This window comes from Rhipicephalus microplus, chromosome 4 (assembly GCF_043290135.1).
Source record: "Rhipicephalus microplus isolate Deutch F79 chromosome 4, USDA_Rmic, whole genome shotgun sequence".
Classification (NCBI taxonomy): domain Eukaryota; kingdom Metazoa; phylum Arthropoda; class Arachnida; order Ixodida; family Ixodidae; genus Rhipicephalus; species Rhipicephalus microplus.
Window position 1 is genome coordinate 88,449,843 of NC_134703.1, and position 20,857 is coordinate 88,470,699.

General features: G+C 42.0%; 1 protein-coding gene across 2 annotated transcripts; it reads left to right on the forward strand.

Annotated features, from left to right (window-relative positions):
- The first annotated feature begins 225 nt into the window (after positions 1-225).
- Positions 226-11,435, forward strand: LOC119172197 (uncharacterized). Of its 2 annotated transcripts, none has more exons than XM_037423225.2 (9): positions 226-556; positions 635-736; positions 799-864; positions 981-1,204; positions 2,901-3,216; positions 5,080-5,241; positions 7,984-8,088; positions 8,951-9,128; positions 11,070-11,435. In XM_037423225.2, exons 2-9 carry the CDS (start codon positions 657-659, stop codon positions 11,178-11,180), a joined length of 1,242 nt encoding a protein of 413 aa, XP_037279122.1. In that variant the 5' UTR covers positions 226-556; positions 635-656; the 3' UTR covers positions 11,181-11,435. The 2 variants fall into 2 exon arrangements, with proteins under 2 accessions (XP_037279122.1, XP_037279123.1); XM_037423226.2 differs by having other exon boundaries at positions 431-556; positions 609-736.
- Positions 11,436-20,857: the final 9,422 nt, after the last annotated feature.

Below are 20,857 nucleotides of genomic sequence, written 5' to 3' on the forward strand. Positions count from 1 at the left end.
TTGACAGAGGAAACAGCTTAATTAAACATGATAGTGATAGCAAAAATTTAGCTGTGAGGTACTCGCGCACACGTACGTTATGACATCGCGGAAGTGTTTAGGAACTTGAGGGTGTGCACAGTCGGTGCTCTCTGACAAGTGTACCGCCGTAAATGGCGAAGCGGTGTTTACGTGTGCCGTGCCGATGTAGTAGACATTTCACGAAGTGGCCGTGTTGTCAAGGCAATGCAGAGGGCTGTGTTTATCTTCGCCCTAGCAATGCGGACTAAATTCCTAATGAACATTGTCTCTGCGGTAAGCGCGTGAAATTGTTCGACGGTGTGGTGTAGCCTTCGTGCGATGACTGCCAGTCGGTCACCGTGTCCGTGTTCATTGCCTAACATGGTATACACAAGGCCGTTAATCGAAAATCGCCTCGCTGTTGGACCAGCGGACATTATTCGGCGCCTACTCGTGTAGTGGCGCCGTGCATTGGGTGGCTTACCGGGTGCCTTCGGCTATGGTCGTCAGCGTCAAGGTAGTCTAGGATTATCGAGACCTGTTGATGATCTAGAAGGTAAGAAATTCGGGATAGCTGTTTTCGCGTGCCTGTTTTACCTTCCGTAAAGCAGCGTCCTTTCGACGTTGTTTGTAGGAGCCACGGGAAGAGATCGGCAATGAGTGTGCTCACGGAAAATTGCGTTCTGTCGCGAACGCGAGCTCAGGATCTGAAGAGCGTTCGGAAACTAAACTGCTGGTAAGTTCGACCTGTCAAGTCAGTGCGCTAGTTTTGTCTAACATCTGGAGATCGATTTTTAGGGGGAGCGAGCTGGAGGATGTCAGCATCGTGCGAAAGATGTCTCACGTGGAAGTCCTTTCGTTAAGGTGCGTTTCCTTCGAGAAAATGTACAATAAGTTGCGCTGGGGCTTGTGTGCCCCAGTTTAATGTCGTCGGCTTTCTGTGCTCCCGTTTCGCCTCTTATCTGTTTCTTTTATTCCAGCGTCAACAATATCAGCACACTGGCAGACTTCGCACACTGTAAGAATCTCCAGGAGCTTTACATACGAAAGAACAACATTGGAGACCTGAACGAGGTTCTCTACCTGAAAGATCTTCCTAAACTTAAAAATCTTTGGCTGGCCGACAACCCGTGCGCGGAAAGTGACAACTACAGAATGACGGTGTTGAGGCATCTGCCCAATTTGCAGAAACTCGACAATCAGAGTGAGTTTTTTTCGCTTTTTCACCTGGATCAAATTAAAAGCGTGCGCATACATACTGCACGTAGCTAGCTTAGATTTGGTGAATGTTGATCTGACAGTGAAATAATTAGGAAAAATCCGCACATGTTGGAACTTGGCATGTAACAGTAGAACTGAACATGTAAATAAGTGATTCACAGGAAGAATATAGCGCCAATTCACTTCATATCTCTTATCTGTGACGGCTCTGACATGTATCAAAAAGGTCTTTTATGGCGCACACGGCAAATTTAGAAACAATGCTTCTAATTAATGTGCAATGCATAATATATTCACTTCGGTCATCTTTGTGTATAAGATTCATCTATTTTACTTAGTGCTATGGATGTGGCATTTAGCAAAGCATGTGCTTATGCATTTTTTTTATTCCCCCACTGTTTTCTAAACCCAAGAAAAAATAAAGAGTCGTAATGGTGAAGAATAGAACATCTGAACTAATTTTAAAATTTGGAAGGACACCACTTCAGCTCTGAACTCTGCTATGCACACACATTATTAGGATAGTGTAACATTATCCGCAACAGTTTCGTGAAGTTTCAGTGAAAGTCAAAGTATATGGAATACTACAATTTTACTGGCATTCATTTGCAAGATTGTGAGGTGTAGTGCTTGGATTGCGTAAATATAAAAGGCTTGGCAGTGTGTACATAATCAACCTATAAATGAATGGATTATGCGCAACAGTTTCGTGAAGTTTCAGTGAAAGTCATAGTATGTGGAATACTGCAATTTTACTGGCATTCATTGGCAAGATTGTGAGGTGTAGTGCTTGGATTACGTAAATATAAAAGGCTTGGCAGTGTGTACATAATCAACCTATAAATGAAAGGTAACAATCTTGCGAGCCACATAAAATGCTACTTTTGCCCAGTAAATTTGGCATGTTTACAAGTTACTTCACTAAAGCACTAACATTAAGTAGGTGTTCAACTAGAATATGAATAAATTGTAAAGAAACTCTAAAGAAGTGGTCCATACTTCTTTTTGTTTGACTGGTAAATGCATATATGCACAGGACAACATTCCGCTTGCTCCTCTAAAGGTTGAGACTGCAACATAGTTCTCATGAAAATGCACGCAAGACTGATTCTAGATGTTCATGTATGGCTTCAGTTTTGAACAGCATTTACCTGATGGGTGGTATGCAGTGCAGATGTGGTGCAGTCGAAATCAAGCTAATTATTTTGTTCAACAATGCTGAATATTTGCTTTAAATTGAGGGAAGCAAATGCTTAATATCCAGCATTGTCACATGAACACTTTGAACTGCTGTCATGTGCGATTCTAGTTGTGCCAGTCAAAAACCAGGCAAATGACTGCAAAGGCATACTTTCTACTAATGTACATGAGCAACTGATTTTGATATCAATTAATTATAGAATAGTACGCCAGCAAATCTACATACGTTGCACAGTGTACGAGTAAGTGAGAAGTGTTAATCTTAGTGGGGTATGTTGAACTTTCTGTGCTGAGATTGGCTTCCATTAAGGGTTGTAGAGATAGCATCTTTTCCTCTTCCCAACCTCTATACTCCCATTGGGCCTTCATGCTGAATAAGGCATGTATAATAAGTTGTGAATCCTGTTGGGTATTCTAGTTCAAAGCATTTGCGCCTCCCAATTCATATTGTTTCATTTGCCTCGTTTGTTTGTTGCCAGCTGTTCAGAGTCACGAGGTGGAGCGAGCGCAAGTGCAAGGAGCCGTGCTTATTCTTCCGACCCTCGACACTGCTGCAGTCGAAGAGAAGGCGCCGCCGACGGCACCCAGTAGTAATCACAACAATCGTCAGCAGTCCAGTGTCAACCAGCCGTCGACTAAGTTCAGCCCACCACAGGCGCATCAGAATGGCTCGGAGGACGGACACCACAAGTACAGCAATGTTTCGCGACCGAGGGAGCTTGAAGTGGAAATGCCGGCCACAGAAGCCAATGTGCCAAACAGGGCAGCCGCCTTCCAGAGCCCTCAAGTAACCAGGTACAACTGGTAGTTAATCTACTAATATATAGGAGGTGATTGGAAGAGAACTATTTAAATGCATTTAAATATTACGAAGAATTCAATCCTGTGAGGACCACTTCAGGTCAATGCCTGATACAACGTTGCACTGAAGCTGGGCAAGAGGAGGGAAGGGACATCCTGCACCATCCTCTTAACTGATGTCTCTCACCTCTGTAATTTTGCTACCATTATTTCTAGGTTTTCTGTACTTCCACAGCGAAGCAATTGTTAGTTTTGTGGCAGCGTCTTGGTCCAAGTATTGTACAAAAGGTGAAGAGCTCCAAGAATCCTGCATCGTTACACTTCAGCTCATGTCGGAGTAGAGCCATTGCAGTTAGTAAATAGTATAGTCCCACCATGTCACTCCAAACAAACTGTAGACGCACTGTATTCAGTAGCCATTCATTGCTCCCTTGTGTAAGATGTGAATGGATCAGAGTAAACCGTAACTTTTTTGTCTTGACACTGATGCTTCTACATAACATTCAGTGCAAAAAAGTCTGTTCATTGCACTTACTGTCTATGTGTTTAAACTTATTAAAGCCTGCATAATTGGGTCACCATGCTCATCACATGTCAGTTTACAAATGGAAAAATGGTTTAGAAATGTTATTGCTATATTTGTACACTAGCATTCATCACACATACTGGTCAGATTTCAATTATGTTCTGAATATCTAAAAGATGTGACCACAGGCATTTTGTTATCTCTTATCCCCCTCCAGCTTCTGTAATCATATCAGCTGCCTGGGGAATGAGGGGGGATGGGGTGGTGACTTGTGTGTTTAAGAATGTGCACTCGCCATATCGTTGTGGCATATAGCCTGCAGCAGTGCACATGCTGTGAGCAAATGTGCTTCCATATTTAGCGTAAGTTTTTTTTTTATTATTATAGCAAAATGCATTGCACAGATCATGCTATACTTGCACATTGCAAACATTTTTTTACTCTTGTTTTCTGTAGACAGAGGTGCGGTTTATACATTATCTGCTTCATTGTGTGACTTGTAATGCTTGCAGTGTACACTCATAAATGTTTGTCTGTGTGTAATGTGTACATAGATGTGGCAGGTAAATTTGTGGCTGGGGAGCACACACATACAACTAAACATGTGTGTGCATGCCAAGCGCACTCACACCCTGACGTGTGCATATGTAATAAATATAAGCACAGAGGTCGCCACGGTTTTCTAGAACAGTGGTGCAGTGTGATCTGGACTATAAAAATAGTGCCTGCCAAGAATGCGTATGGTTTGAAGTAGCCTCAAATTTACACAGGCACTACACCGATGATGCATGATTAGATGTGCGCTGTGTCAAACAAGGTGCAGTTGGTGTACATTGCCAACACAGTTCGGACTGCAAGACTTGTGCATTCTAAATTAGCCTGTTGTGCTCTGTATGAAAGATGTCAAAGAGAATACTGGCAGAAAAAAAGGGGACGAACCTTCTCAGAGTATGTCCTACAGGTGGTCCCAGAGTGGGTCAGGGAATAAACAGGTGTTAAGAACATCATAGTTGAAATCTAGAGAAAGAAATGGACATGGGCCAGGCAAGTGGCACGTTGGCAGTATAACTGCTGTTCATCAAGGTTAACTGACTGAATTCTGAGCGAAGGAAAATGCACAAGGGGTAGACAGAAAGCGAGGTAGACAGATGAGATTAAAAAGTTTGCCAGTATGTCGTGGCAGCAGCAAACACAGGACAGGGTTGATTAGAGGAACATGGGAGAGGCCTATGCCCTGTAGTGGGCACAGTCAAGTCGATGGTGGTGATGAAACCTCTCCCTGGCTTTATCACTGATGGTTGGCACATGTAATTATTTTCTATATTGTGCAGCCCACTTTGCAAAGATCCCCCCAGGCTTGCCGAAGCTGCCTGCTCTCCTGTGCTCCCCAACATGCCTCAGGATGGCCACGCCTCGTGCCAGGGCATGTCGCCTGCCGAGCAGCATGCATTTCACGCAAGGGTCCAGACGTTGATAGATCACTCAGGCCGAAGGTCAGTCACATTTTTCAGTTACACGGATTTAATTGGCAGTAAAGACACCATTGAGCACTTCTTTGGGCAGTTCTCATTATGATTGGTCACAAATTGTCTCATCGCTGGTGAAAATGCAAGCTACAGCTAAGCTGTCGCAGTGGCAAAAAGACACCCTTTCGTGTTGCTATCTGATAAGAATGCCATATAAACCGGACTATAGGTCGAGTGGGACTATATGTCTACCCCCCAAGTTCAAGTTATCGAAAAAAAAAAAAAGGAAAACAACCCAAAATTGCCGAATGACATTTATTTGCGAATTGGGCGCACCACACCCCGATTGTCAGAGCTCCCCTCAACCACCATCGCAACTGTTCTTATTCGTCAGATGAAGCACCACTGTCTTTGAAGACGAGAGTTTGTCGCTGGCCGCCTCCCGCAGTGCGTTGTCTTCCATGCCATACTGCGAGTTGCTGATGAACCGTTTCATAAAAGCATTTTCCACCATGGAATCTGGCAAGGAACGCCAAGTGGAAAGCACCCAGCCACAAACAGTCGCAAGCGGAGGCCTCTGTAGGCGGCCCGTCGGTGACTGCGTTGTCGCCGGACATCCACTTTTGGTACTCCAGCCGCACTCTGTCCTTAAACGGCTTGTTTAGCACAACGTTTATCGGTTGTAGGGTGGACGTCATGCCACCTGGTATAACGGCGAGGTCCATTTTTCCATCGCCCAGTGCGTGCTTTACAGCGTCGGTTAAGTGACCACAAAACACATCTAACACCAGCATGCTGCAAAGACGTAGCAGTGCACCTGGCTAACGGTTTCAGACTACTCGTATCTATTGGAGCATCATGGCCTCGTCCATGCATCTCTTTTTGTTGACGCGAACGACAACACCGGGCGGGAACACTTCCTTCGGCATTGCCTTACGTTTGAAAATGATGAAGGGTGGAAGCTTTCTACCATCTGCCATGCATGCCAGCATGACGGTGAAGCGCGAGTGCTCGTTGCCAGTGCGCAACAGCTTCATATCCTTGGCGCCACGCTGCATGATCATGGTCGATGAAGGCATGTCAAACCACACGGGGGTCTCACCAGCATTGTCAATCTGCCCCATCATGTAGTTGTTCTGCTCCCGAATCCGGTTCACAAAGCCCTGAAAGTTTATAAGCTTGTTCTCGAACTCGTCTGGAAACTTCTGACAAATGAATGTGCGTCACCGGAAAGAAAATTCCTTGCGTCTCATGAATCGACGCACCCAAGAGTTTGGTGCACGAAACTCTTCTCTCGTGAGCCCAGGTTCTCGAGCGAGTTTCACAGCTTTCTTGCGAATGGTATCCACGGTCACTGGCAGCGAGCATGCATGAGCTTCTCACACAAAGTTCCCTAGCGTATCTTCCAGCTGCAGATGAACCGCTCTTCGCCCACGAAAGGACATTTTCCGAGGATTGCACATCTGCAGCTTCCCTTTTTGCGCCCTCCAATAGCGCATGCTTTTTTCTGATGCACCAAAGCGGCACTGAGCAGCCATATTCCCATTCGCTTCTGCGAACTCAACAACCTCTAGCTTAAACGCAGCTGAGTACTGCCTCCTCGTCTCGCTACTTATATTCAGTGAACGAAAAAAAGACCATTAAAATGAAACACAATGTCAAGCGGAGCGAGAACTTAGAACAGATCGGAGGGAAATCACAAACATAAAAAAGTAGACAAGAGAGAAAAAAAACAACAACCTGCTATTGGATTTCACTGGGAATATGGCAGTGTCCAGCTTCTCATCCACATGCAAGCCACATGTTGCCAGACAGCGGTGCTCTGTCGGCTAGACACCGCTATATAAGAGGAGGGGCGACTTTAGCTCATTGTTTTATTGAAAAGATCTCGACTTATATTCCGGTTTCCCGGTATGCTTAGGAATTCTCTCTAACTTTCTTTTCTAAAATCTTGCTTTAAAGTATTCAAAAAGTACTCAAGAAATATTTGAAAAATGTTGTATTTGGTTCGCACTCACACTTCAGTGTTCAAATTCGGCTCTCATTCATAATTTTTCTATTCGGACAGCTTTACATTTAACTAAAGTATCATAAATCTTACTAAGCAAAATGGGGTTGCCATACAATGACTACTGAGAATATTGGGAAACATTTCCATCGAGTACCGGCAAGCTTAAATTTACAGCAAAAAATCACCCCTGTATAGCTGATTTGGGTTGCACCACTAGATTAGGGTAAGCATAGATACATCCAAATATTCTTTTTAGAACATCTTCACGTGCGAAATGTGCCAATAGTTTTATGTAAAAGCTGAGGGAATATGGAGGCGTTGACTCTTAGAAAAAGCTATGCCTGGAACATCGTTCTCTTTTCTATTGGGAGCTTCCTGCTAGTGTGCAATCTCTGAAGCCATGCCTCCTCTCGCGTGTTGCGACCGGCTCCCGCGTGCAACTGCTCGCCTCCGTACCGCCTAGTCATGTGACATTACCGTTCCTCTCTGTCACGTGAAATCACAGCTGCTCATTTATTTCACTGTCAGAGCATTGCTATGTCTGCAGGGGGCAGCAGTCAAAGGCGTTCGGCTTCGTACAGAGGGGGGGGGGTAAATTCGGGTAAAATCAGGCGGTAGGGCAGCATGTTCGCAGCTCATGTTCCAAGCGTGGTTTTTTTCTAAGAGGCATTAATCGAGCAGGCCACGGGTGCACATAGCATACGCTAACTCCTAGCAATGCTGGGACAATGTACGTAAGGTCATTTGTTTTCATACAGGCTGCGCAAGAGTGCAGAAATCACCTGCGATCCAGTGGCACTTTTTGAAGGTGATGATTCCGCAGCTGCAAGGCAGTCCAACGCCCAATTGGGCGACACTCGGCGGTAAGGCTTTTTCTACCTTTCACTCCTTCCCATTCTTCCCTCTTTTTCGTAAATTTAGTATGGGGGACTCATTTATTTCACTGAAGCTGAAGCTGCATCAAGAACAATGGTAGTGAAAGGTTTTGCAAAAAATTTGTCTCATCATTTTGTGTGCTGAAAATGGGGCAAAATAAATGCACAGATGTGTAAAGGAAATGTTTGTGGCCTAAACAATAGAATGTTAGCTAGTTGGTAGGTATTGGTTGCAGACGTGTGCCGTGTGTGCAAATGCTTACACAAGGGTAGAGGAAGAAACAACATAAACACTATCAACTGATTTATTGGAGTCCTTGGAATAGGTGTACATGTTCTCACTGCCACCCTTTTGTATTGTTAGTATGTAACCTAATGAATAAATCCAATAGAACATCTTGTTGGCATTAGTTTTCTTTTTGTTCTGTGTTGCTGATTCCTTGCTTGCACCTACGTGCCTTTACAGTGTTGTCTCAATGTTTAGATGTGGGCACTGTTCAGTTTTCTTAGTGGTTTCATGTGCACTGCATACCTACTGGCTGCAACAGCATAAGCAGTACTACTACATTACATGTGTACCATCAGCATGTGCTTCGATACCGAGCTGTCGTGAAGTGTGTTCATAAATTCTGATACCATGCTTGCTCAGCGATGCCCATTGCTGCAGCCGAGCACATGGCTGAACATTACATCACATATGTGTGATCGGTATCGAGTACTGCCGTAAGTGTTCAGTTAAAAATGGGCTTCCATTTTTAAGGTGACAGAGCTGTTTTTGTGCTGTGCTGAAAGTGGAATATATTCTCTTGCTTCTCTCTTACTACCAACAACATAATGTCTGGCCAAAAAGGTTTTCATCCGTGGAATACCTGCACACACACTCCTTGGAATCGGATGCACTTATGTCCCCACCGCCAGCCGACAGCAGTGTGCGAGGTGGCGCCACGATGTATGCCGAGGTGCACAGGTCGCACAAGGCTGAGAAGGGCTCTCCAACTCGCCTGCTGCCCAAAGGGGGCAAGAACAGGGTCAGTGGTATCAAACGTTCTCATAACTTTGTTGGAGGGTCTTGGTATTTGCAGCGAGTGTGTGGTAAGAGAGTTGTTACTATAGGCATGCGTAGGGTTCCCTTTCAGGTGGAGGGGGAGGGACAAAAGTCCATAGCAGCACACCCCCTTCCTATTAAGCCAATGTATGGAGCAGACTTTGCATCCTCCCTTCCCCTTCCTAGGTGGCTGTGGTGGGGTTGGGTGGCAGCCTCCACCCCACCCATGCGCACGCCTATGGCAGTGACGATCTGCTGCAGCAGGCATGCTGCTTAAATGATCGGTCCAGGCATAAATGCATCTTCCCAGTAAACCATTTGCTCATTCACACATCAGGTTGAGGCGGCATATTTCTTAAGTCCATTTCGTTCAATTTCACATTCCGTTGCAGTGCCTGTGTGTTCTGTGCGGAACGTAACGGTATTTAGACTCGCATGCAGAGCCAATATTGTGAGCCCATTAAAGATTTTTATGCACCCCGTTTCAAACAACAAAACTTAGCCCTCACATCTTAGAATGACTTATAAAATAGTATTTGTAGAAGTCTATATTTGTGAGGTGCTTGTGTATTGTGTTTAACTATTGCTTTTCTTTGTATTGTAAATCATGTACAGTCGACTCTCGTTAATTCTAACTCGAAGGGACCTCTGAATTTTGTTTGAATTATCAAGGAGTTTCAATTATCAGAAGTTCTCAGATAGATGACTATGGGTGAGGCGACACCACACATTATGATTTGGCAATGATTTTATCACATTTAAAATTTTTCAGGTATTTTTAAACCCTAACTGTACGCAGTGAACAGAAAGCATAGGTGTAAGGTTCCCAAGTTTATTGGCAATTTACTGCTTATCACACCTTTTAAAGAAATCGTGAATTGCCAACTGCTTCTTTGCCATAGGTATGTGCCTTCAACACAAAGCTCTCTATACCAGTTGAGAAGCATCACGGATTACCATGCATGTGCTTTGTTTCAAACATTTGGTTACTAGCAAATCCTTTTTTTTAGGCCTGAGGTGCTTACTTTTCATTTTTAGACTGTTAGGATTATATAAGCACGCAAATTTTTTAAATAGTAGTGGGAAAGCAGAAGATATTTTCTGGTATGTAACTGCAAAAGGTATGAATTAACTGAATGATGGAGTTTGAATTAAGATACATTGAAAGAATAAAGGGCCAACCAAAAAATTGGAATTTTGTTTGAATAAACCGAAAGTATGAATTATCAGAGTTTTAATTATCGAGAGTCTAGTGTATATGTACAGTCTCAATATTTACGAAAGGGAACACGGCGACGCGTGGCCTGCGCGCTCCGGCGGCTGCTGGCAGCATGTTCAAGCGGGAGTGGGAGCAATCACAGTCTCTATTTGCGTCATCTCGCGGTGAGCGAAACAACCATTCATTGCTGATATATGTTGGCAAGATTCCAACTCCTCCCCCTTGAAGCAGATTACCGGCTCTCGCGTGATTGCCTTGAAGGGGGAGGGGGTCACAATCTGGCCGCTGGTTCCATATCAGTAACGAATAGTTGTTTTCCTCGCCGCGAGATAACGCGGAAAGAGACTGTGGTTGCTCCCACTCCCGCTTGAACATGCTGCCAGCAGCTGCCAGAGCGCGCAGGCCACGCGTTCCCGTGTTCCCTTTCATAAAAATTGAGACTGTACATACATGCCAAACACACACATAAAAGTAAGACCTCCGGTCAGGCTGCCCAGCCGTTAGCTCTCGATCTCTTTTTTTGTGTGAGAAAGAAGGAAACAAACTTTGAATTCTAATAATGTACAGGCTGATAGGAAAATGGTGTGATACATTACAATACTACTTAAATGGTGTACCTATGGGGCTTATTTTGCTGAGATGTTTACATTTTCATTGCTGCTATTTCTGCCATTTTATTGAACGTTTCTCGTTTTGCCCGCACAGAATGCAAACATACTTTCAGCCGTGCTGTGCCTCATCAAAGAACTTGACTATGCCAGCCTGGAGGTTGTGGAGACAGCTATTCATTGCAGGATGGAAGAAATGGATGGTTAGGATCCATGCTTTGAGCACCTTGCATCGCTAGCAAACTGCATTTATATGTAAATTCTGCACTGCGTACTTGTAACACTGTGCCACTTATGAAAAGCAACGAAGCGAAGGTGGCTATTCTCACTTATTTATTGATCTATGTTGCCAAGAGTTTGAAGGTGGTGGTCATGGCGCCTACTTGCCGAGTACGTCTATATGTATGATTCACAGGTTTCTGCTGGCTTCATATATCTGTGTCTTGGAAATATTGATAGTGAAGTTGATACTGTGATGTGCAAAGTGGGGTCAATTGAAGCACTACCATGCCAGTTTACTGAAATCCTTACTGTAGAAATTTATGCGGAAGTAGTTTGATTTAACCATTCTGATTAGATATGTGTGTTTGATATTGCAGTGCAACTGCCCTCTCATTTGAACAAATTCACTGGTAGGATTTGTGATCTGATAGGTTATTGTGCCAACCGAGGCCGTGGTGTCGCAGGTTAGTTGGCATCCTCTGAATAAAGACAACATGAATGATGCTGTGTGAATGTGAGAAAAAAGGCTCTGCTGTAAATTGCCTTCTGTAACTTCTAGCAGAACTTGTGCATAATCATCGTAATGTATTCGCACATATATGTACTGTTGTGGGTAGTGGTGTAAACAGGCTTAGGCTACCCGAGCACAGTTTTAATTTCCAGTCCTTGAGAACTCTATTTGCACTGCATTATGTAATGACATTCCTATACACTGCATTTTTTTTTGCCTTGTATGTAACATGCATCACAATCTCTTTGCCCTGGATTTTACTTGTGTTTGTTTAACTATCTGCTGTGAAAGATATCTATGTGATCTATTTATTTTTACATTTGTGTTACACTAATATAAATCAAAACACTATTTTTACACCAACGAGCTTCACAAACGAATGAGATACATAATGTGTGCTACTTACTGCAGATGATCACCTGCAAGAACAGACATTGAAGTCAGTCCTTCATGCCAAAGTATGTCCTTGCTGTGCGAGCCAGATATGGTTTGCTGTTCAATATGCATTTTTGCGTGCAGCTACCTTTTTACAACTTTTTCATTTTATCAGTGGTGTTTTTTTTTATTATACAGGTGTGCTTATCTATCAAGCAGTATCTAATGATTTTTGCGTATCCAAGATACTCGCACAACACTGGCAACAGCCTTTTCTTGACAGGGTGTTATGTGATATATTCCTTTTATAATGTCCCCGTCACATGGCTGCTGTTTATGGCATCTCAGCAACATTGCCAAGCCATACAGGAGCTTTGGACTTCTTGTTAGCTTGGCATGTCCTGTAGCTCAAGAGTTCACAGTTCACATTAGGCAATAATGGAAAGTATCAGGCCAGGCTAGATTGTTACTGTATGCAGGCCCTCTTGGCATGCCCAAGCCCTTCTGAAAAAAAAACAAAAAAAAAATTCCCCATAGAAAGAGGCTATGCTCATCATACTTTCCTTATAACCTACGATTTGAATGGATAATCCATCACAAAGTTCCTCACACATTTTTTTAGTCTATTCGATATAGTAATTCTACATAACTTGCAATCTTGAGTACTTTCATTTTGTATAATCATTCTTACATTCTTATATTCTTATAATCATTCTTATAGTTGGAGAAGCAATTTAAGCTTTAAAGAAAACAAAATGTTCTTGGAAGGCTGCATTCTCTGAATACATGTGTCGGCCATCTCGGTTTGTTGCATCAATATGGAATTGCAAATAGATAGTGCTAAACAGTATGGATGAGCATATAGGGCTAGGCACTACTCTGTACAGTCCAACTTGCATAGTGCTTTCACAGCTAGTAGAGTGGAAGGATCTGCATCTTGAATTAACAGGACTCGTCTTTGGCAAGCGTGTCTTTAATCATAATGCTAAAAACTTGAGTTAACAAGCCCTAATCAATCGAACCACACTTACGTTACAGTGTGCTGGAGCAGGAATATCCAGGACCAGGTCTTCTATATATCTTATTGTGCCATTAAAAGTGTCTGTTTAGAAGTCTCATACATCTGGTCTACTAGTGGTGCATCTACTAGTTTCAGGCATCTGGTGGTGCCAAACCTGTGTTCCTTTAATTAATAAAGATTGTTAATGGAATGCAGTCCTCGCAAGATGCTACTTGGAAAAAACATAGTGGTTACAGTTTCTTTTGTACTTATAAATAAATGCAACGTGGTAGTGTAATTCACCCATCGACCACAGAAATTATGGGATGTACGTTGTTTTTGTTGATTTAACTTAACTTTCCCAAGATACTACTAGCTGATTGCTTTATTCTGCTGAGGTAAAACTTAGTTTTTAGTTGAAGAAAAAACATTCCTTCACAGCAGCTCAAGAAGAAACCATGGAAGCTAATCTAAGTGGTCACAATATTGGCATTACTTCAATTATAACTGATGGTATATATCAGTTGACAGTTTTAATTATTTGCTGTGCGTGAGAATGGGTATGTGTGGTGCAGCATTGAGAACTCTAAGCTCTATGAGCAAGCACAAGCTATGTCAAAGTATCACTAGCTCCTATTAGCTAGTACTAGCGACTATCCGAATTGAACTTCCCACAAAGAACGCGATATGTGGCATGGATTTTTGAAGCTTAGCATGATTATAGGGCATTCATCTCTAACAGTTTCATTAGTTAATAATTACCTTATTGAGAGATTTTGTCTATATTGACGCCAAGTTCACATCCTGTGATTTCTGCATGAGACTGCACAAAACAACTGCTCGGCATTACCATGTGACGGGGACGTGTGCGGGTGCTGAAGCAAGTCATTCTGAGAGCGCTAGGTGGATACAGTGAGACTAGCAGTCTGTGAAGTTGTGTGTCTGAACTTGTGTTTGTGGCACTCTTGAACCTTTCAGAGATGATTGAGCAGACAGCTGTTCAAGAGAGATGCGAAAGCAATAATCATGCAGACGCTGATGAAGGCCACTGTGGATCTAGTAGCGTCTTAGAGGACTTCTTTACGGCCGTGAGAAATCTCCTGATAGCTTTTCAATAGCACTTTTTTCTTTCTTTTTGAGAATGCAAAATACAGCTTTATGTAAGCCTGCTCATCTCACTTCTCTATGCATTAAATTATTGTCTCGCAATCTGGAGCAGCTCTGTGCAAGTTGTGCAAGACATAAATGATTTTCAGTAGTCCAAACAGTGGATGGCCTCAACTGTTGCCTCGCTTCATGACGCGGTACCTTGCGTACCTGGGTGAGGCTTAATGTGTGATGAATTCCCAATGGAGTGCTCCATTCAAGTAGGATGGTCAAACAGCATGAAACGCCAGTCTTCTTCGCTACAAAGACACAAAGAGTCACTTTGTAATGCAACGATGTGCAAACTTTTAGTTGGTGCGAGGTGGCTGTCAAGTGGTTGGATGATCGCCTTTCTTTTCTTTTTATTCATTGATTGCTTCAATGTACAATGCACACTTTACTATTACTACCTACTTAATCACCACTGAGTTACCATGTCACTTACTTTTGGGCCTGTGTGCTTTGCCTAAGTTTAGCTCAAACCATGGAGATAATGTTAGCTCTTTTTTACAAAGGAAACAAACACACCACTTGTAGGTTATAGTTTTGTCAGTTGGCTTCAAGAAAGTCTGCATGTGCTCAACGAGACATTTTGTCTCTTGATTTTAGTTTTGTCCTTTATTTTTAGTGTCAGTTGGTACAGTAGTTAATTTTAAACTGGGAGGGACATTATCGAATGATGATACTTGCCTCTCTGTGTAGAGCATGCATAGACACATAATAGAGAAACAAATGGCTGGCATTTTCCTTACCAGCTATTGCAAGCACTGGTAACAAGTGGTTGTGATTGTTAATGCTCAGTTTTTTTCCTTTTTATTGTCTTTTTATGCTGATTTGCATCATCTCAGGAAGACTTGGCACAGCAACATGTGTACGCGTTTCTAAGTGCCAGTGCACTTTCAAAGATGTGCGAGCTTGTTTTTGGCTACTTTTTCTTTTTTTTGTTCTACCTGAGCCACTGCTTGGATGAAGCTGTGAAGTGTTACTGTGATTTTGTTATACTTTAATAGTTTCTTTCACAATGAATAAATATGGGGCTTTGAAAATTTTGAAAACATTAGGAAGCCAATGCCTTAAGGCTCTTGAGTTCTTTATTATTTTTTTCTGAAACTTTGGCATGTTACTATGTATGTTTGTAAACACATCATTTTCACAAATTTGTCACTACAAATTGTGCCCCCAGACAAATCACATATGCATACTTTTGTGTTTTAATAGAAGAGACTGTTCCATTCCTACATTTTGTTACCAAAAGGTCATTTGCTTTGTCATTCACATGATAGCATCCAGGGAACGAACTTGGAGATCTTTTGATCAGTGTTGGATGTATAACAGAATAAGCTATCCACACTTCTTGCAAATCATTGTCCAAGTATGTAGAACTTATTCAATGGTTTGATGCTTACTCCTTTGAACCTTTTGATACCAGTTTGGTGAAGTATGCTCATTCATAAAACCAGTCTTTCCCACTCTCTGGCAAAAGTACTAGTACTAGATGCAAAATGCTGCACAGGCGGTGGTACAGGAAGAAAAAGTAATGTGCCTCTTGAACAAAATTGTCCAGAGTATCGATGTACATTTTTGGACACCTAGATAGTGACTGGCTGGCTCAAAGGATGGTAATCACCCATCTGATAAATGAAGAGAACTAGAGTAATGAGAGGGCTGCAAGACGTTCTGAAAGGTTATGTAGAGAGCAGCTTTCATCCCTACTTTACAAATAGGACGGTTATGGCAACTGCCTATCAAGATCACGTGGCAAAAATGAAACTACTGCTTGACGCCTATCTAGGATCATAAACTTGCATGTCATTTGTTGTGTTCAAAGAATCTCTGAACAACTTTCCTATGTCTTGGGAATTGTAAGCTGTGTAGAGGGGCCCTCTACTTTTTCTCACACACGGTAAACCAACCTGTTTTGGCTTGTATACAACAGTGTCGCGAGTCCTAGAACCAATGGTCATTATTAGCATGGTAAAACGCATGAATATTAAAACTTAAGTTCACGAACTTGTGCCAGTTTACAAAAAGCATAAGCAGATCTAGCAAAAAAATTCTAGGGCTAAATTGATTTCTGCATGCATTGTTGATGTGCTCAAGTTTCCAGTGATTCAAAAACTATCTGTTGGAAATCTCCAACTTTTTCCATGCGCTGCTTAGCAATCTGACGAATCTGTCGTCCAACTCTGCAAGACCCTCGCAAAGCTTTGCCGCAATACACCTTTTCATCAGTTTCTGGTGATCTATCGAAGGTTGTCTACAAGTTGCTGCTACAAAAGTGTGAAAAGGTTCCTTGAATAGTTCACACTACCACATGTATACATGCCACATGATAAAAAAACGATGTTTTCAGAGAGTATTGTAAGGCCCCTCAGAGCAACTTTCTAGCAAGAGTTGGGTGTTCAGCACAATACCCAAAAATGAGCCAATCAGCAACAGTATATCAAGTCTTGTCTTTACGTGAAAAGTAGCATTGTCTTGATAGCACTTTGGCACATAAAAAACTGAAGATATTGGGTGTCACACCTTTTGCAATGTATTGCTTCCAACAATATGACTTGTTCTGATAAACAAAAACTTTCTTTTTGCATTGTGGTTTGCACTCCATTGTAAATTTGACATGCTGTAATGAGATTATTGTGCAGAGTGCTGGAGCAATCGACTGATAATTTTTTAATTGCTGGGCTTGATGGGCTGAAGAAATATACTGATAATTTTAATTGCTAGGCTTGATGGGCTTACATTATCATATACCATAATGTTGGCGTGTGCATGTTAAAAAAGTAGCTGGGCAATATGTTGTTTTCGGGAAAGGCTGATATCAAGCCACCTTAGCCAGTGATCAGCATTATCGTACGTTTTCTACTTTTTCATGATGCACCTTTATGGTGTCTATTTGCTAGATTTCTGTTAACTATCTTGAGCTGAAGTGAGTAGTATGTGCTAAACTAAAGGTGAATAAGTTGTGCATAGTTTACAGAATAAACACTGAACACAATTATGTCTCTATATTTATTCATTAGTGAACTTGTTCCCATCCCTTTTCGTTTAGTGCCTAAATTTTTTTCAAGTGCCTGCAAAAAGCATTTCTGATGATGTATTCTCAATCCCTTTCAGTGACTTCACTTTTTCGTTTGTTACAAATGCTTACCTGCAGAGATGTAACTATCACCACTTGTGAGCACTTTATCCAGAAAAATGTCATTTTTCATCCTTTTGCACTACAGAAGAATTTCTGTTTGTGGCTCATGCCTTCAGACAAAGAGGTATCAAGGGTACTTGCTGATGCAGTATGGTTAAGCGTAAGACTGCAGCTCGAAAAATTTTCATTCCCAGCCCTAAATGGCAAGGTATTTGTACCTCTGACGTCGTCAATAAAACGTGAAGCGGAATAGCACTACTTGAAGGCGCTTAATATGAGCACTTCACAATATTGGAAGTGATTGTCAGAGACAGTAATAAAGATTTTATTTAGCAATGTAGCAATTTACCCACAATGGCAGTAGTGCAGCCAGAATTTCTTTTTTTGGTTGGAGGGAGTCGGGGCTAAATTATACTTAATGAATGTTTGTGTATGCTTCTGTATTTGTGTGTGTGTATGCGTTAATGAAAATTTCCAAAGTGGTGGGGGGTTGAATGTCCTCTGGCTATGCCAGTGCACAGTAGTCGCCGAAGTACAAGTTTATTTTTTGTAACCTAATGGCTAGGGTGTTGTACTGACAAACGTGAAAATGTGCATTTGATTTCTGGCTACAGCGACTACATTCAGTGAAAACTAAAAAATATATATATAATAAATAACCTGTGTGCTTGTACTACTTACTGTAAAATTGCAAGAATGCACCCCCCGCCCTTTGTATTGCTAGATTTGACATGTGTGCCAATAGCCTAGCAAGTGCCCCCCCCCCCCCCCCTCAGCCATTTTCTTTCAACCTGTTCTCTGCTACAGAATCCTGCAACAGCAGTTCATAAGAACTCAAGTTCTGAGAGTCTTTATAGATATGCATTTCCTAGTACACTTACAATGTGCTACCATGGGGTTGCACTCAGAGTTGTCACAAATGATCGGAACATTTGAAGAATATCTTTCCTCTTTGCCGCAACACATGACATTAATTAAATTTCGCACAATAATTATTCCTTTTGGTTTATTTATTTTATTCATGATACCTCACAGGTTCCACGTGGGTAATGAAATTTCGCACAATAATTATTCCCTTTGGTTTATTTATTTTATTCATGATACCTCACAGGTTTCACATGGGAAATTACATGAAGGGTGGGCAAACAAAAAACTAGCAGGTCAGGTTATATTTCATGACATTGAAAGATGGTCTTCTACGGAAGCCTCACTAAGGTACTTGGCTGCTGACCCGCAGGTCCTGGTATTGAATCCCTGCTGCAATGGCTGCATTTTCGGTGGAGGCAAAAATGCTGTAGGCCCGTGTGCTCAGACTTCGTTTCTGGAATGCTCCAATACGGCACCTTTTATTTGGTGGTTTTGGGACGTTAAACCCCACATATTAATCAATCAATTCGTCGGCAGCCTTGAATTTAACAATGTCAGTGATGAGGGTGATATGTGAAGGAAGGGCATTCCATTCTCCGGCAGTATGTAGAAAAATGGAACGTTGGTAAGTGGTCGTGTGTGCACGTGGGCGATGCATAGCACTGCAATGCAAGTGATGAGAGGAACATGCAGGAATGATGATTAAACTAAAAGTAAAAAAATGTGTGCAGATTCAATAAAGAATTTAGTTATAAGCACACATGTGAATTCTTCTATAAATTCACAATTTTTCTTCGTCATCAAGAGATGGCGGAGAGAGGGCACTTGCTTGGTATTCTATGGTAGGTAAACAACAAAAAAAAACTAGGTGATCAAGAATTATTTAGTCTTTCACCCCATATCAATGCAAAAAATTCTTATGGATTGTTGCTGGTACCCGAGTTTTCAGCAAATGGACTTTGTCGTCATCAAGGCAATGAATACAAGTCCACTATTCAAAACATTGGCTCTAGTGAACATTTTCCTGTTCAGGAATTTTTTCTTTTTCATTTCAAGTATCCCATGTTTCCCTGCAATACTACAATTTCATTTTTGTGTTTTGGCATTCAAAACCAGACTTTTGTCATGGTTCAGACTGCATGAAAATGCCACTGTAAAAAGGTGGGTTACCATGATCAGAAAAATATTGTTTAACCGCTTAATGGATACCCTGGGAAATACTAATTCCTTCATAAGAGACAAATGGGTATAAAAGGCACAATTGTGCCCGAGGTAAAATACGGGGCTATAGGAAAATGCATACGAGACACCCTACTTATAAGAGACATCTCGTAAAAGACAAGAATTGCAGCTGAGAGCATGCCCCTTATAAAAGGGTTCAACTGTAGTGCCAGCTTTCTGTACTGAACAGCGTGGGTCAGTATAGAATAGTTTACGTGGGAGCTGCCCGCAACACAGTGATCTGTGTTTTGGAGGACCAAATAAAAGTTTATCCAATCCAATCCAACCTGGGAAAACTGCTGCTTTCAAACTTATGAAGATATTCATTAATCAGTATTGCTAACCTAGGTGTTGGAAAACATTTGTAGGTATACTACTAGCCCACTTCCTAGTTATAGGGGCCATGACAGTCGATTTTTTATCATCTGTGTTATTTAAGCATTCCCAAATAAGCTGTCGAAATCTTAGCGAATTCGGTCGAGCACATAATTTATAAATTGAATATTTTTATGAATGTGCGAGTGGCTTGAGATTCTGGCAACAGTGGGGCCCTCTTGAACCATGGCGTAACAAGCAGACGGCCGTGCAAGCGTCCGCATTCCAGCGAAATAAAATTATATTTTTCTGAGGCCAGTTTTGGGTGAAATAGGGATTAAATTAAAAGCTTTCATTTGCTTGGCACTGAAAATGAATGATCCGTATCTGCTGAAACTACGGTAGGAGATGATTGTATTGCTCCTTGCTGCATGCGACGCCACGAAAAAATAGCGGTCACCAGCACTGAGCGAGATTTACAGCCAACGACTTCTAGGGCTCATTATGAAATATTCTTTTACACTCCATTTTTCATTTATCTCCAGGCACAATGGACTTCCTACTTCTATTTTGTGCTAGAACTGGAATTTGTTGGGCGTTTGGGTCATGGTTCCTTAAAGGCATGTCCCAAAATATGCTGCGAGAAGTTGTCGCATAACAGTAACAGGCCCAGAAGGATTGAGTTTCACTGCAAGCTTTACTTGTAACGGACTGCAGTTTTTTATTTACCTTGTGCTTTTCCGCTGTTCTTGCAGCCAGCGGCAATGACGTAAACAAAAATAGAGATGTACGGAAGTGCCACCTGTCCCGTCCAGTTTTTTTAATGGTCCTGATAGTTATTCCCCACAAAAATTTGTCAAGGGTATCTCTGAAAGTGGTTGATCAAGGATGCAAACCCCCATGCGATTTCATAACTTGGGGCTTGTTTTACAAGCTTTTCAGCCTGTAAAAACTGTCTTGTCACTGACTGGGGTGCAGCGTTTTACTTTCATGAGCCATTACTGTGCGAAAATTTCTCTGGGTCCAGCACTTTAAATTTCCATTTACACCCCGCAACCGCATAAAAAAACGAGAACTTGCGCACTA

Coding starts and splice junctions, on each gene's coding strand:
- LOC119172197 (XM_037423225.2), top strand. CDS start 657: ATGAGTGTGCTCACGGAAAATTGCGTTCTGTCGCGAACGCGAGCTCAG. Junction 8,089..8,950: donor CAATTGGGCGACACTCGGCG/GTAAGGCTTTTT, acceptor CTGGCCAAAAAG/GTTTTCATCCGTGGAATACC. Junction 9,129..11,069: donor CCAAAGGGGGCAAGAACAGG/GTCAGTGGTATC, acceptor TTGCCCGCACAG/AATGCAAACATACTTTCAGC.